Raw genomic sequence first — 15,332 nt, 5'->3', positions numbered from 1 at the left:
GTGTAGACAGACTCTGTGGTGACCAGGGTGATGGAACCCCTGTGCACAGGAGATCCCCCTTGGCATTCCCAGGACTGAGGGAGTACCAGAGAGCTCCCTCAGACTGGAGCCACCAGGCTGCATGGGTAATTTTTAGTTTCCATATTCCTTGTTATTGCTTTCCATGGGGTGAATGCACTCACTGAATACCAGACAATTCTGTTCTCTCTGCAGCTACTGGATGCACACAGCAGGTACAAGGAAATAGCGGCACACAAACTCTCTCTCTCAAGAACAAAATATGATCAGTTCAGAAGAAACCATTTTATTATTTTTTCCCAAAGAAAAAAAGCAATATAAATATTAGAGTATAAAACTTGCATGTAACACATTGACATTGGTCTATATGGGTATAAGAAGGATATAAGCATATATATAATATATAAGTATAATTCAATATTAGACACATTGAAAGGACAAGTGTGTTTCATTTCACATACACTTAGAGCACAGACCACAAGGAAAGAAGATACAGAGAAATTGAAAATACTGATGCCCACAAGTTAGTTACTGAGTTAAAAATAACACACCACTAATTACAACACTCTCTATACTACCTTGGATTGCTGATTAAAAGAAATATAAACACTACAATTCATCTACAGTACTTCTAGAAGGGTCACATAATAACTACATTAGTTTGTATAAGCCTTTCTATCTATGTAAACTCTTTCTAGTGCAGCCACCACAGGGGGTGCCTGGGATCAGTACAAAAAATCGTATGTAGACAAGGTCTTCCCATAGATGCGGCTTGCTTCTCTAGACATAGGGAGACAGAAATTGGCTAGTGAGGCATTAGTTAGTGCACAATGCTCTGCTGAATACTGCCAGGGCTGGGTTACTGACAAGCCAGGTAAGCATGCCAGCTGTCTACAGTTAACCTGAGGTGATCATAGAAGGCTAGATCTGCTCAGGTGAGTTCTGCATTAGAAGTTACAAAAAATTCATCGTGCTTATCTCTACATGTTTCTTCTTCATGCTACAGACACACCACGCCATTCTGCCTTCCTGGGTCAGTCACAGTTACTTCGATACGAAAAGATGGCCCAGTGCAAAGGGCACACACAACCTTTCTGGATTAAGTAGGGCCTAAGGGCATAATATAGCCTTCCTGGATGACTAAGTGTTTACAAGGACTTAATACCAAGCTGGCTATGTAGCAAGGGCACAATGCACTCTCTCTTCACTTTGTTTGGATCAGCAGTGAAAAGGGAGCACAGCTACAGGGGCACACAGTGAAGAGGCCCTGATAATTCTAGTCCATTAAATGTGGTTTAAAATCCCAATGCCAGGGGTATCAACAACAAAAGAAAGTTTGTTTGTTTCTTATTAAATCTAGCATATTTTGAGTCTCGGATGATCTCCTGGGTACAGTCAGAATCTGGGCTAGAGTGAATGAATGGTCCTGTAACAGCCTGAAAAGTATCAGAATCCTTCCTCATAGTCTCCTGACTGACAGCTTGTGAGCATCCCCAGGCTCACTGGCTTTGTAATCAGTGGCAAGGGCTAAGCTCCAGTTCTTGGATCCTTTATCTATGAGTCTGGTCCCCTGGCTCCAGCAAACCAACTGTCACTTACTTGGTATCCAGTTCTGAAGGCCAGTGAACTAAGCCTGTTCTTTGGCAACTCTGCACAGACATGAAATGTGTGGATTTCATCACTGCTGTAGGAGAAAGCAGTGACTCTTATTATTCAACCCTACTCCTAGATAGACATTGCTCAGTTTGCACTGAGTCTTGTTTATCTGATTGTGCATTTATATCATGCTGTATACACATGCAATGGCTTCTTTGGGTGTGGTGGAGTTAGTTACCTTACTGTAGACATGAAGTGAGTATTTTGCATGCAATGCAATGTACAGAAATGTGAAGCATTCTGTCTCTGTTCCCTATGAGTAGATCAGAGATTGCTCTCCAAATGCATCCATCTTTGATAAAGACATAGACTATTTCATTGCTTTGAGCCATAGCTCTCTGTGCTTACAGCAGGGGACTTTCTTAACTTTTAATTCCAAGAAAACATTTCCTGTACATATAAATATTTACTGCAATGAATTGTTGAGATGTATTTGTAGAGGCCTGTATAATCAATAGGACAGTATGTAGTGTGTACATCTCATAATTCGAATGGTGTGTTCTGCACTGTGGCCATTTCCACTGCAGTTCAATTGCATTTCCTGTCTCTCACATACCACGATTTTTGTTCCATATTTTAGGCCATCATTGGTCACATTTTTTAAAAAAATGAATGTTTAAAATGCACTTTAAGCTTGTTACTTTAAACTAGTGCAGTGTAAACACCTATTTTTTGAGAATAACAGGTAAACAGGAATTGAAGCACTCCCTACCAATTTCTTAACTAGGAACTTCAGGGGTAATCAAGGTGAAGTTTGCTAGAAGAAAGTTAAATATCAAAATATGGAGCATGAGCTATAATCTGGGAATGTTTTTTCCTCAGAAAAATGATCAGTGGTTTGTAAATAAAAAAAACTCCATGTTAAACTTATTTACACTGGACAATGCCAAGTACAAGCCTTGTAGTTTTCTCAGACCATTCTGGAGTGAACCAAATCCAAAGACATCTTTTAAAGACTTTACAGCCTTGCATATTAAATAACCCGAGTGATAGTACAAAATATGAGTTTGTATTAACAGGGCACTTGCTTTTTTGTTTCCAGATTGATTTATATCATGAGGGCTAACAGTAAGATCCCTACTCCTAGCTCTGACAATGACATGCATTCATAATAGTCCCTACTTTTCCAATGCAAAATTCACATTCACCCTCCATCCTAGGTTGTGATTTGGGGGAGTGCCGGAGGGGTCTGCCCTGTAGGTCTAACCTGCTGATCGTCTCCTGTCAATTTTACTTTTTTTCCTTCTTCCCTGACTTCTTCTTGTTTCCTCCTGAAGATCCCGAGCTCTTTGCATCTCGTTTACCTGAGGAGTTGGAGAGAGTGGCAGTGCTGCCAGGGATGTACACATTCTGTCTGTAGTCTGGGACATGCTGCAGTGTGAACTGGGGGCCATACCTTGCACTGAGGCCCATAGTGCCAGTTCCCCCACCAAGAGTGGAGTTCCCATCAGCAGCTTCTACATGGGACACAGAAGAGAAGAAGACAACAGGAAAATAATTATAACATTAATATCATCAACAGTAGAATTTTAACTAAGTAAGTATTCTTGAGGACCCAGTACAAATCTAAGGTCTTATACAACAGGTGCTGTGCAAATAGCATTTGTCCCAAAGAGTTTGCAGTCTATGTAGATAAGAAAGACAATGTCACCAAGGGTATTAGAACCAGAGTAAGGCATTTAACCCAGAGCTCCTGAGTGCCAGTCCTATCAAAGGTTTAATCACAAGATTATCTATAAATTATGGAAAATTGAAATATGTTATAAGACAATGAAGGGGAGTTTAATACATAAAGGGCACATCTACACAAGATTCTTTACTGTGGTAATCTAATGCACAGTAAAGCATCAGCATCTACACATGCACAGGATTTACTGCACAGTAAATTAGGCAAATGTACCATTTGCTAGTACCAACAAATACAGGTATTAGATTAACGGCACATTAGCTACTGCTCATTAGCACGCATGTAGACAGAGTGAGAGCAATTTGCTCCCAGTCAGTCTAGGCAGCAGGGGGACACAGAAAAGGCAGTGGGAAAGGGAGTGAGGAGGGGGAACTGTTCCTGCTCCATTGTGGAGCTTGGGATTGCAGCCTGGCCTGGCGACACTGCCTTGGGGCAATGCTCCATAGCCAAGTGGCAGCAGCATCCTGAGTTCTCCCTTCGTTTTTCTTGCTGAGGGGATGGGGGGAGCTCTCTGTTCCTGCAGTGTTGGGCTGGGGACACAGAGCTTCCCCATTCTCTTAGCCCTACCAATGCCTGCACAAGCACACACTCCAGTCAGTTCCTGCTCTCTGCCCATGCCTGGGGGGAGCTGGGAGCTGAGCAGCACTAGGATGGGGTAGAGGGAGTTGCAGAGGGGCAGGGGGAGGAGGAGGGCAGGAGAGTAAGCAGCACCGGAATTGGGGAGAGATGCATCTCCCCCTGGTCCCAGCACTGCTTATCTCCCATGTCTCACCCCACCCCAGTCCCCGTGCTGCTCAGCTTCCACCTGCCCCAAGGCATGGGTTTGGGAGCAGAAGCCAACTGGAGCATGTGCTGTGCAGGCAGTGGCAGGGCTGAGGTGATGAGGAAGCTCTCTGTCCCCAACCCAGTACTGAAGAGATAGAGAGCTCCTCTTCCTGTCCCCTCAGCAAGCAAAGTGAGGGGAGAGCTCAGGGCACTGCTGCTGCTCAGCCATGGGGCATTGCCCCAAGCCAGTGCCATCAAACCAAGCTGTCCCCTTCTCCAGGACAGCTCCCCACAACTTCCAAAAGCTCAGGCCTGACCCCTGTACCCGCTGCCAGCCAGAGGCTGGCATCAGGGGAGCCTGGAGGTTCCCCTAGCTGCTGCAGGGGGGCAGAGTAGGGCAGGGGCACAGGAGCAGCTCTGGACTCAACTTCACCCATTGGGCACATCCACACATGCAAGCAGATGCACTTGCAGCAGCTCAAATAGAAGCACTGCAAATTTGAGCAGGGGCTTTTTGCCCAGACATACACTTTGGTATGGGACAAACTGTGTCACTTGGGGCAAAATAACCCTGCCTGGCTCCTCTCAGATCTGCAGCCAGGGGGAGCTACATGCTGTCCCCAGCAGTATATAAAGCTGTCCTGTCCTGGCCCCATCAGTACAAAAACCTGCCCTGTCAAGTAGGTCAGGGCTACTCACTCTCAGGAGCTTCTGGGGCCCAGCTAATTGGTACCTGGGGACACTACCCCTTGTGCCAGCTGGATTGATGAAGCATCCCTGAGAGGTCCCTGCACCTTTTATCCACTGCAGCAGTCTGCCAGTGGGGGCTGCTGCCTGGCTGTGACCTGCTGTGTGCCTGCCAGACCAGATGGGGACTACACAGCCAGTAGAAGCATCTGCCCCTCTGGGCCAACTGCCAGTGGGCTGTGACTGCAAAATTGGCCTTTGTGTGGCACTGCTGCCATGTGTGCCCCCTGCCTGGCCATCTGGGTAGCTATTGCCCAGAAGATGGTCCCAGTGTGGTGACCTGCTTTGAACTGTCAAAGCATGTCAGCCACCTCCAGCTGGGTCCAAGGTGCCAGATCTGAGCAGGCTCCTCTGCCTGGGTCCTGCAACTTGCCTCCCTAGCAGGAATTCTGGTGTTCCCTATTTGGAAACCGAAAAATCCCTGATAAAAACATCCCAAAGTCACTGTGTAAAATACCCTGAAACACATGTTCCTCCAGAATTAAAACAAAGAGAGTGAGAGACAGCAATCAGTTGGGCAATGTTTTATTGATATATCTACAATGTTAAAGCAATTTGGAAGCCTACTAGTGTCTCTATCATCATAATAAGATTAATTCTAAATACCTATATATTTTGCTGTTTGCCTTGGGTTTTCTAACCATAGAGCAGTTACAGCTCCCTGTGACCCTTTCACTAACCAGGATGTAGGGACAGCTGCCCCTGTAGCCACAGCTCCTGGCAGCAGGTCTTATCCTGTCTGGCAGCTGCGCATGCAGGGTGTGTCCTGAGGGCATGTGGGGTTTGCAGGAGGAGGGTGGGAAGGGGGGTGGGGGGACATTGGTGGTTGTGGGGGGCTGTGGGGTGTGTGGGTAAGCATGGGTAGATTGTGGGGGGGACTGTGTGGAGGGGCTGCTCAGGAGGGGTGGGTCCCCTGCCCCCTGCAGGGCACAGCCCCTCCTGCACAGCTCACAGACTGCTCCTTGTAGGGCTACAGCCCCCCCACAGGGACTACAGTGCCTGAACAGGGGTTACAGCCCCCCCCAAGAGGGGCCACATGGCCCCCACAGTGGCTACCACCCCCCGTTGCTGCCCTGCCTGGCCCACATCACCCACTGGCTCGTGAAGCCTCTCCCTGATGGCTGCCCCATCCAGCCCCACCCCCTGCTTGTACCCACAGCCCCCCTGATGGCTTCCCCACCCTCTGCCCACTCCCTTAGACACCCCAATGGCTGCCCTGCACAGCCCCATCTCCTGCTTGCACCCTCAGCCCCTGATGGCTGCCCCCGCCAGTCCCAGCCTCCTGGCACTTAAAAAAAAAAAAAGTCTCACCCTCATCGGCAATAGCAGGGGCTGTGGAGCCACATGGCAGAGCCGTCCCATGCCCAGCATGGGGCAGCAGGACAGCAGCAGGGCCAGGTCCTGGCCACCTGGCACCTGCACTGCCACTGCCCCATCGCTGGAGTCGGCAAGGTGCCATGCTGTGCAGGGTGGGGCGCTCTGCCATGAGGCCCCAGTGACCCAAATGACAGCTGCTACTGCTGGTGAGTGTGGGGCTTTTTTTTTTTTAATTGCTGGGATGCTGGGGCCAGGCAGGGCAGTGACTGGGGCGGGGGAAATCGGGGGAGCAGGTCGCAAATGGGGCCAGGCAGGGCAGGGATCAGGGGTGGGGCTCAGGGGACAGGCAGGGGATGGGGCCAGGTGAGGCAGTGACTGGCAGTGAGGCAGTGACTTGGAGGGTTTGGGGGGCAGGCAGAGGATGGGGCTAGGCAGGGCAGCCATTGCTGCAAGACACAAGTGAGTGCTCATGTGGATGTGCCCATTGAGGGCAAATTTGCTCCTGATATGGGCACATGTGTAGCTGTTTTCCCAGGCACAGTTTACTGTGCCTCATTTTAATGCACAGTAACATTAAGGTACATTAATTGCACATGTAGACATACCCAAAGAGGACCGGATCTGTCCCAAGACTCTTGGTAGAAAAGAGGTTATTCTAATTAGAGAACTTAATGGAAATATTTTGAGCCTCTACCCTGGGAGTAAAATTAATTTCTCTGGAAATAAAGTGACAACTTTCTAACTCAAATTATCAACGTTTTAAGTTACAGAGAGATAATGGAATCAGTCAGTTTAGTACAGGCCTGTTCTTATGTGAGTTAGAGGAACAGAGCTTAAAAGGTATGTAGGACAATAGTTTCAGCCTCTAACAGTTCAGATCCTTATTTCCTCTTCTTCCCCTCTAAATATTCCAGAAGAGAGAAGCAGCAGCAGTTAGTTGCTGGCATTAGATCAGTAATTTAGTGCACCTTGTCTTGTTTTCTTTAAAGAAACAAACAAAAAAAGAGCAAAATGTGCATATGACTAAGTAGGATAATGGGTTTGTTCTTCTGCTATAGAGATGTTGTTGGTGAGAGGACCTTATCAAACCAGTTCTCACTCAAGGAGGCTGGAACAAGTTCACCCATGGCAACTGGGCATGTTCAATCTGAGCCAAATGGGGACAAGTGTGTTGCACCCTAAACACTAGCTTTCCTAGCTGAGATTCAACAGCCAAATGAAACACATTGGCTGAAGCTGAGAGAAACACATACAAGAACTCAAGGATGGGTCAGAGGTTTCCTTTCACATATAAAAACTTGCATACAAGAACTCAAATAAGCAAGAATGGGTCAGTGGTTTCCTTTCTTTTTTTTTTCATATTGCCCTGATCTTTTATCTGTAGGGGATAGGATTCACCTATATAGTAAGATCTTTGTTAACCAGGTGAAGTACAGGCAGTCCTCGACTTACAGTATTTCGAGTTACAACATTTTACACTTACAACGTTTATAAATTGACACCCTGTTTCAACTTATGATGTCAGTTTCAACTTTACAATGCTTGATCGGATGCAACACCATGCCAGTGAACAAGTTCGTTGCATCACTCATCTCCCTGGAGAACATCTATCCAAACTTCCTTGGACACTTTCTTTAAGAAAGCAGACAAGACTCCAGAAAAACCTGCAGCCAAGTCTCCTCAGAAGACTCCAGTCAAGAACCCTTCACAAAGTCTAACCAAGAGCCTTTCAAAAAGCCCAGCAAAGTCACCTCAAAGAAATCTTTCCATATCAATATGATTGCTATTTACAATATAGCTACATTAACGTAGCTATATTACTCATCTATAATTGATGGAGTACAAAATTCTGGGGTATTTTTGGTGAAAAAATAGGGTATTGGGCCTTGGTTCAGGAACCAATTCCACATTTATAACATTGTTTCTTATGAGAAAATTGGTTCTGACTTAAGACACAGTTTTCAGGAACCAATTGTATCGTAAGTCCAAGGACTGCCTGTACTTCGATTTACATTCTTTTTAAAGGGTACCAAACCCTTCTGTAATTTAAAAAGCTGGCTTTTAGCATTCCAATTAAATTTACAGATCTTAAAGGGCCAACATTGGAATACCCAACTTAACTCTTAAAGCAGAGACTAAAGTCAATGCATTCAGTCATCTAGGTCTCAGAAAGACAATGAGAGTTGCATGACATACATACACAAAGGGTGCATCTACATGCGATGCTTTACTGTTTAGTAGAGATAATTACTGAGCAGTAAGCATCTGTGTCCATTTACTGTGCAGATGCTTACTGCACAGTAAATGGCTCTAATCATGAGTAAATTTGCTACCTGCAAATGCAAGTAGCAAATTTACTTGAGATTAGTAACTGCACAGTAGTGCATGTGTAGACCTCTGATTGGGAGAAACTGTGCTCCCAGAAAGCCTGATAGTAGGTAGCAGGGGGCAGGAAATTGCTCCCTGCCCCGGGGAGCTGCCGGCTGCCAGGGTGCAAGGACAATGTCCCCCTGCCTCGGTAGCAGGGAGCTCCAACACCTGCTCTGTAGTCATGGGGTCAGTGCTGGGAGGTCCTTATCTCCCAGCACGAGCCCCATAGTTGGGGGATCCAGGCTGGGAGATCCTTCTCTCTCAATGCCAGCTCTGTGGTCATGGAGCTGGTTCTGCGAGATAAGGATCTACTAGCCTGGGTCCTGTGACTGTGAGGCTTGAGCTGGGAGACAAGGATCACCCATCCCAGGCACCACAATATGCTCCTGGATCCCAGAGTGGGGGCTGGAAGGTCCCTGCTGGCAGGGGCTAGGGAGCCTGTTTCCTGCCCAGGTCCATGATCGCAGAGCAGGACGGTGAACAGGCTCTCCAGTATGTTCCCCATTTAGCTCCATGATTACAGAGCTGAGCTGGGAACAGGTTCTCCAGCACCCATCCCATGATCATGGAGGTGGGGCTAGGAATTATTCCAGTCAGGGACAGGTCTTAGCCCTGTGCCCTGACCTGGCAATCAAAATCCTGGGCTTGGAAAGAGCTGCAGGGGTGGGGCAGGTTCCAGGTCCCAGCCCTATCTGCCACTGGGGCAGCTAGCAGCAAGCCCCCTGCTGGGCAGGGAATCCCTGTCCAGTCAGGGCCTCTTGCTAGCTGCCCCACCAATAGATCAGGGCACGGGGCTGGGACCTGCCCTTCCCACACTGGCAATGTGTAGGGGGTGCTTGTGGGTGCACATGTATCCCCTGAATGTGGTGGTGCACCCCCTGCAAAAAGGCACCACCAACACTGTCCGTGGCGCCTGTGGGCAGTTGCCACTCAGCACCCCCCGTTGCTGCCGACACCACCAGTGGCATCTGCGGGCAGTCCGTGATTGCCGCTGGCCATTGCCAACACTGTCAGTGGCATCTGTGGATGGTTGCCGACTGCCGGTTGGTGCTCGCCACCTCCTCTCCCCTGCTGCTGACAGCACCACGGCCGCCTGTGAGAGCTCCCTGCTTGCTGCCGCCAAGCTCCCGGCACCAACAGCACTGCTGCCCCGTGCGGGACCTTGCTGTGACCCCACCATGACCCCCCGCCTCTGGGGGCACATGGGGTTCATGCCCTCCCCTGCAGCTATTTTCAACTCCTCTGCCCCTGACTGGGGACCTGGGACAGGAGCTCCCAGTTGCTGGAGCAGGGGGACATTGTCCCTGCCCCAGCAGCAGGCAGGGAGCAATGTCCCAGCCTCCACCAGGAGACAGCTGTCTCCTTGCCAGGTGCTCCCTGCCAGCCCCTGGGCTAGCACCCAGGGGGAACCTATAGCTGCTGGCTGGTGCAGGGGCCTGGTGCAGGGCCAGTGGGGGCAGAAGTAGATCACTGCCAGGAGCAGCAAATCTGCTCCCAAGACCTTCCATGTAATAGACACCTGCCCAGGAGTGTTTACTCACAAGCTGTTTATTTGCAAGTAAACTACTTCCAAATCAAATGAATGTGTAGACACCCCCAAAGTATACTACAGAGACTCTCTTGTGGTTTATGATTATTTTTGAATCCCAGAGGGAATTTATGACTAAACTCTCTTTCATTTTGTATGCTTAAGTGGTACATATGCAGCTACATAATTGCAATTGTTGGTATTTATGCACCATTTGGGATTCTATTTCATTCTGGGGTGAAATAAATTGTTCTGCATGTGTACCTGCCAGAAGTAAAATGGAGAAAGATGGCTCTCTTACCTCAATAGCCTAGTGGGTAGGACACTTGCCCAGGTGGTAAAAGATCCAGATTCTAGGCTTCCCCCAACCCAGAACAGGCTTGAACCTTTCATTTTTACCAAAAAACTAGTCACCAGGCCATCAGCTAGGTATTGCCCCAAGCCCTCTCTAGCTCTCTTGAAGCTTTGCCTACATGCATCCTGCATTTAAAAGTCTTCAGGTAAATGGATAAGGAGCAATGGGAAAGTTTCTGCCCCATTGGGAGCAGGAGTACCGGTCAGAACCTTTTTTTCGCTACCCTAAATCTGGGTTGTGACCCCCGGCCCCACCGTTGACTCACTCACTCATGCTCAGCAACACCAGCAGAGCCCAGGCCAGGCTGGGATCGCAGTTGGGGGCCAGCGGTGGCGAGAGCTGCACAGACTGTGTGCTGGGAGAGCCCCATAGGTGGGAGAGGCAGAGCAAGAGGTGGACCACCCGCAACCCTGATTTGGGTCACGACTTGAGGTTGGGAGCCACTGGTCTAAAACCTGGCTCTCCTGTGCCCTGGCTAAAAGGTGGAAAGCCTCTCTCTTCTTCCCTGCCATCATGGGTTTTGCCCAACTAATATTTTGGGAGTTGCCTGGTGTTATATGCACACCTGAGTGATTTGATTTCTTTGGGCAGCTGCCCAGGTGCTCAGCAGATGCTGAGTAGGCTCACATGGACAGTGTGGAATTGCAAATTGTGCATAAGTGCTGAAAGCTGCAGTTCCACAGTCACATACATGGCATTTAGGCACATAAAGTATGATAGGATTTATCCCTTAGCATTTTGGGATATTTGGTTACTGATTTATTCTATTATGGACTTTTGGCTACTGATCTATTCTCTTATGGACTTGTGTCTAGATAGATTAGATGATTAGCATTGCTTTTAGGAATTTACATAGGGGGCACATGCATTTTAATTTTATTTATTGCTAATTCTCCAAGCTTAGTTTTATTGTTCACTCCTTGGAGAGTGTTTAAACATCTTCCACCTTCTTATTTGAAATGTACTCAGAGTTCAGTTAATTGTTATTCTCAACAACAGTTAATGCACCAATTCATTTATACACCCTCAGGGTAAACTGAACACTTTACACATATTTATGTCCATACTTTACTGCAAACAAAAGAAGAGCCTGTAACTTTGGTTTTTATTTTGTCCAGCAGTGGGGGTGGAGATGCTATAATGTTGCTGAGAGAAAGTATTCCAGTGACTCACTGAAAATGTGAAGTGTAACAAGAAGAAGGAATAGCCTGTAATCAGCATGCAGAACAGCTCTGGTAAGGAAGGAGCCTGTGAAATTCACAGGTTGCCAGAGAAGCTAGTTTCCCCAAAGTAAGAATTATCAGAGAACTGAATGGACTGCCTCTAGTATCACCAGATTATGACTGAAGAGAAGGGAGACCAAGAAAACACAGGGGCATAATTCAGCATTGAGCTGCTGTTCTTCAGGCAAAGAATTTCAAATGCTGGTAATACATTTTAATTAAGATTCATGTTCAGAGAGGCATTACTTGCCAGGACTGCACCAAAAGCAGTTGTTTCTTTTCCTTCCCTTTATACTTTATGGCTCTGAGGCTTTGGCAGTAGCCGGCACACAGGAGCAGCAGCTAAAACTTACCGCTGTTGAGGGGAAATGTAACCTATTTTTTTGCTGTGGACATGTATCTGAGTGGGCAAAAAACCCTCCTGTTTTTGGTGTAAAAAATAGAGTGACATCTCCCCCCCAACGGCAGCAAATCTTGCTTCCACTCCATAGGACTACATTTCCCAGAATGCCATTCACTCACTAAGCAGACAAGGTTCTTTAGGTGAATCTGATCTCTTTCATTAGACCAAATTAAATAGTTGGAAAAAAAATATGTTTTCTCTTTTTTTAGCAAGCTATTGTGTTTTAAAATCCATTGTCAGGCTGAGGAAGAGAGGCTTCCTGATGAAGGGTTTTTAAACCCAAAAGCTTGCTAAAATTTTTTTTTTTAAATTCCCAACTATGTAAGTTGGTCTAATAAAAGATACCAGATTCACCTAAAGAACCTTGTCTGCCTATGTCCTTAGACCAACATGGCTACAACCTACACCCTTTCACTCACTAACACACTCCTGCTTGCTGCCAGGGCTGAAGGGAAAGTGCAAGGAAAAGTGGGAATAGGGTAATGGGAGGATGAAGCACCCCCATTCCACTCCTCCTCTACTCCATTCTTCCCACCCCTGCTTCCCCACTCCCTGATTATGCAGTGCTCAGGGTTGGTTCCCCACTCACCATAGCCACTGACTCCATGGGTGTTCTAAGGCTCAAGTATCCACTGAAAAAAATTAGCAGGTGCTCAGCACCCATGAGCCATGTTGGGTGAGCCAGGCTGAAGTAACGCACCGCCTCTTCCGGGCACGCGTGGGGATCGGTGCAGGAACACACGCACAAAAAAACACCCACTAGCAAAAAACAAAGTCGGCACTTATGCCACCCACCCATCCTTATGGTACTGTTCACATTCAGACTTTATCAATAACAACCTAAGTCAGCTGCAGGTTGTGATATCATTATAGGAAGGTACATGTCTAGCTTCACACTTCATGACACTCCTTCAAGGTAACCTTCCCGTACACAGTCAATTAATCTAAATGGTCTTAGGGTTCTTTTGGCAAAGTGAGATGAAGAAAACTATGCTATTTTAAATGAGACAACCAACTCCTGTCTCCGTTTTTCCTATAATCTGAGCTCAAACTGGCTAATACAACAAGCTTCAGCAGTTTATCCCCTGAACACTTCACACTGTGGCTCTAGGAGGGCTGTCAGCAAAACCAAATGTAGAGATTATTATTTAACCGGTTTCAATACATCTTAGAAAGCCAAGATGCTGCCTGCAGACAGTAGTGTCTGCCCCACTACTCTGGCCCCCCATGCATGGCGGTCTCTGACTTGGTTTCTACCATTAGAATTGAAGCACTTTTTCTTCCACTGCACATCTACCTGCATCAATTCAAATAGTTTAAAAGTCCAAATTATTTTTAAATGAGCATCCCTACCATTAGATACCATCAGACATCCAGCCTTTAGTGATGCTTTAAGACTCATCTTGTGTATTCCTCTGCCTCCGAAGATGGGTGTTTCTCTTCAGACTTTTCAATTATTTAAGACTTGTAAAAGCAATGTGTAAATGAAAGCATTTCAGTTGGCTAGCAAGCTTACTCCATATGGATGTCACAGCACCATGGGTGAGGGACTGGTTTCTGGAGCTGCCTGCCTCCCTTCCCCCCACACAAACTGGAGGTGCCATATGCTCAGGGAAGAGAAAATACCAAAAGAAAGCAGGACATTTCTGAAATGCTGTTACAGTCAGAAAAGAGGCTCTCTAAAAATGGCATTTGCTTATGCTGTACTGGTTTAGATTTGTTGCCTTCTCTGGAAGAGATTACTTTTTTATTGCTGCTCCCTCATGTTAGCCTTGCAAAGCCCACCCAGCTAGTGAGAAGGAGCAGGAGGCTATCCTACTTCACCGTCATCGATATATTTGATCAGTTTTAGTTGCTGAAACCTTAGACTGGATAACTGCCTGAACCATGAAGAAGCCTCCAAAGAGGAGCAAAAGAGCAGAACTCCAGGGCTGGACCCAGACATGTAGGCACATGCTAATTTGCAGCACTGGAGCAAAATTTGCTACTGGGATTTCCTGGTAACAAACAAACAAAAACTTGGAAGAAAAGTGGCACAATGCATTCCGAAGTGCCAGGTAGGGCTGCCTTGAGATGGGGGAAAACGCAGCCCTGGGCCCCCCTGTCTCTGCATGCCTCAGTACAGGGGCTCCACTGTGGAGCCCCCATGCTAAGGCATGTGGAGCCTCTATCTCAAGGCACACTGTACCCCAGCCAGCCGCTCAGGTGGCTGGGGCACAGCATGCCTTGAGAGGAGGGAGCAGCAATCCCTTATAGCTGGCTGTAGAGGCTGCTTGCCAGCTCTCTACACTAGGACACCATGTGACCCAGCCAGCACGCCCCCTGCAGCACATGGAACACCCTGACAGTGTGTCCCATTGAAAGTGCACGAGCAGGAATGTGCACTCCAGCACAAAGTAGCAGCACAAATTTGTGCCAGTACTGTTTGTGCTGCTCTAAATGTGTGCCCCTGCTCATGTATATGCAGCCCAGGAGGCTGACCCTGCAACTGTGGGGCAGCTTCCAGTCAACAGTAGAGACATTTTGGGAGCAGGGGAAGGGGCCTCAAAGCCAGACTACAGAGCTACAGACTACTTTTGCTAAATTCCACTAGATTAATTTAACTCTTGGCAGCAGTTAAGCTTCTTTTTTAGGCTGCCTATAGACATGTTCGTTTGCATTCTAATTAGAGTGCATCAGAGAAGATGTGATTAATCAAGTCTGCTCCATTTCCTGCTTAGAATGCTCCAGTGTCACCTCACTATCATGTATATGAAACCCCTCACATTTCAAAATGGTGGCATGGGTGCTTTAAATAAACTTCATCAAATGAGCTTTAGATAAGGTGCCCCTGCATCCATTTTGAAATACCTGGGGGGCTTAATACATGTGACGATGAGACATTTTAATTAGAGCAGCTGTCTGGGAACTGCTGTAATTAAAATGCCTCCCCCCGCACCTCCAAGCATGTGTATAGGCAGCTTTGGAGGGGCCGCATGAACAACAACAGTGCTGCTCCCAGCCCAGCTGCCACCACTGCCACTGCTGCTGTCCAGGGCTCAAGCCTTGGTGTAATGCCTCTGCCTGTGAGCATGAAATTCCTAGTGTACTGATACTTTTGTTTGTGTTGTCCTGCAGCTACTGACCGGCAGCCTTGAACAGGGCCCAGAGGGAGTCAGTGCAAATAAACTGTACAGACTCCCAAGCAGATTGAATCTACACAGCATGGCCAATTTACTGCTCTGTCACCTCCTGCATGGAAGAGGGGATTCTGTAGAAGCCTA

General features: G+C 47.4%; 1 protein-coding gene across 1 annotated transcript in view; it reads right to left on the bottom strand.

Annotated features, from left to right (window-relative positions):
* Positions 1-288: 288 nt before the first annotated feature.
* Positions 289-15,332, bottom strand: part of LOC149856471 (uncharacterized) — a 92,582-nt gene continuing 77,538 nt past the window's right edge. The window contains exon 7 of the mRNA XM_090064072.1: positions 289-3,131. Coding sequence (XP_089920198.1) covers positions 2,905-3,131 — 227 coding nt within the window. The 3' untranslated portion in view covers positions 289-2,904. The remainder of the gene's footprint in view (positions 3,132-15,332) is intronic.

The sequence above is a fragment of the Crocodylus siamensis genome, chromosome 10 (assembly GCF_052110815.1).
Source record: "Crocodylus siamensis isolate JL-2025a chromosome 10, ASM5211081v1, whole genome shotgun sequence".
Taxonomy (NCBI): domain Eukaryota; kingdom Metazoa; phylum Chordata; order Crocodylia; family Crocodylidae; genus Crocodylus; species Crocodylus siamensis.
The sequence above is the reverse complement of the archived record's forward strand: the minus strand, read 5'-3'. Positions and strand labels throughout refer to the sequence as shown.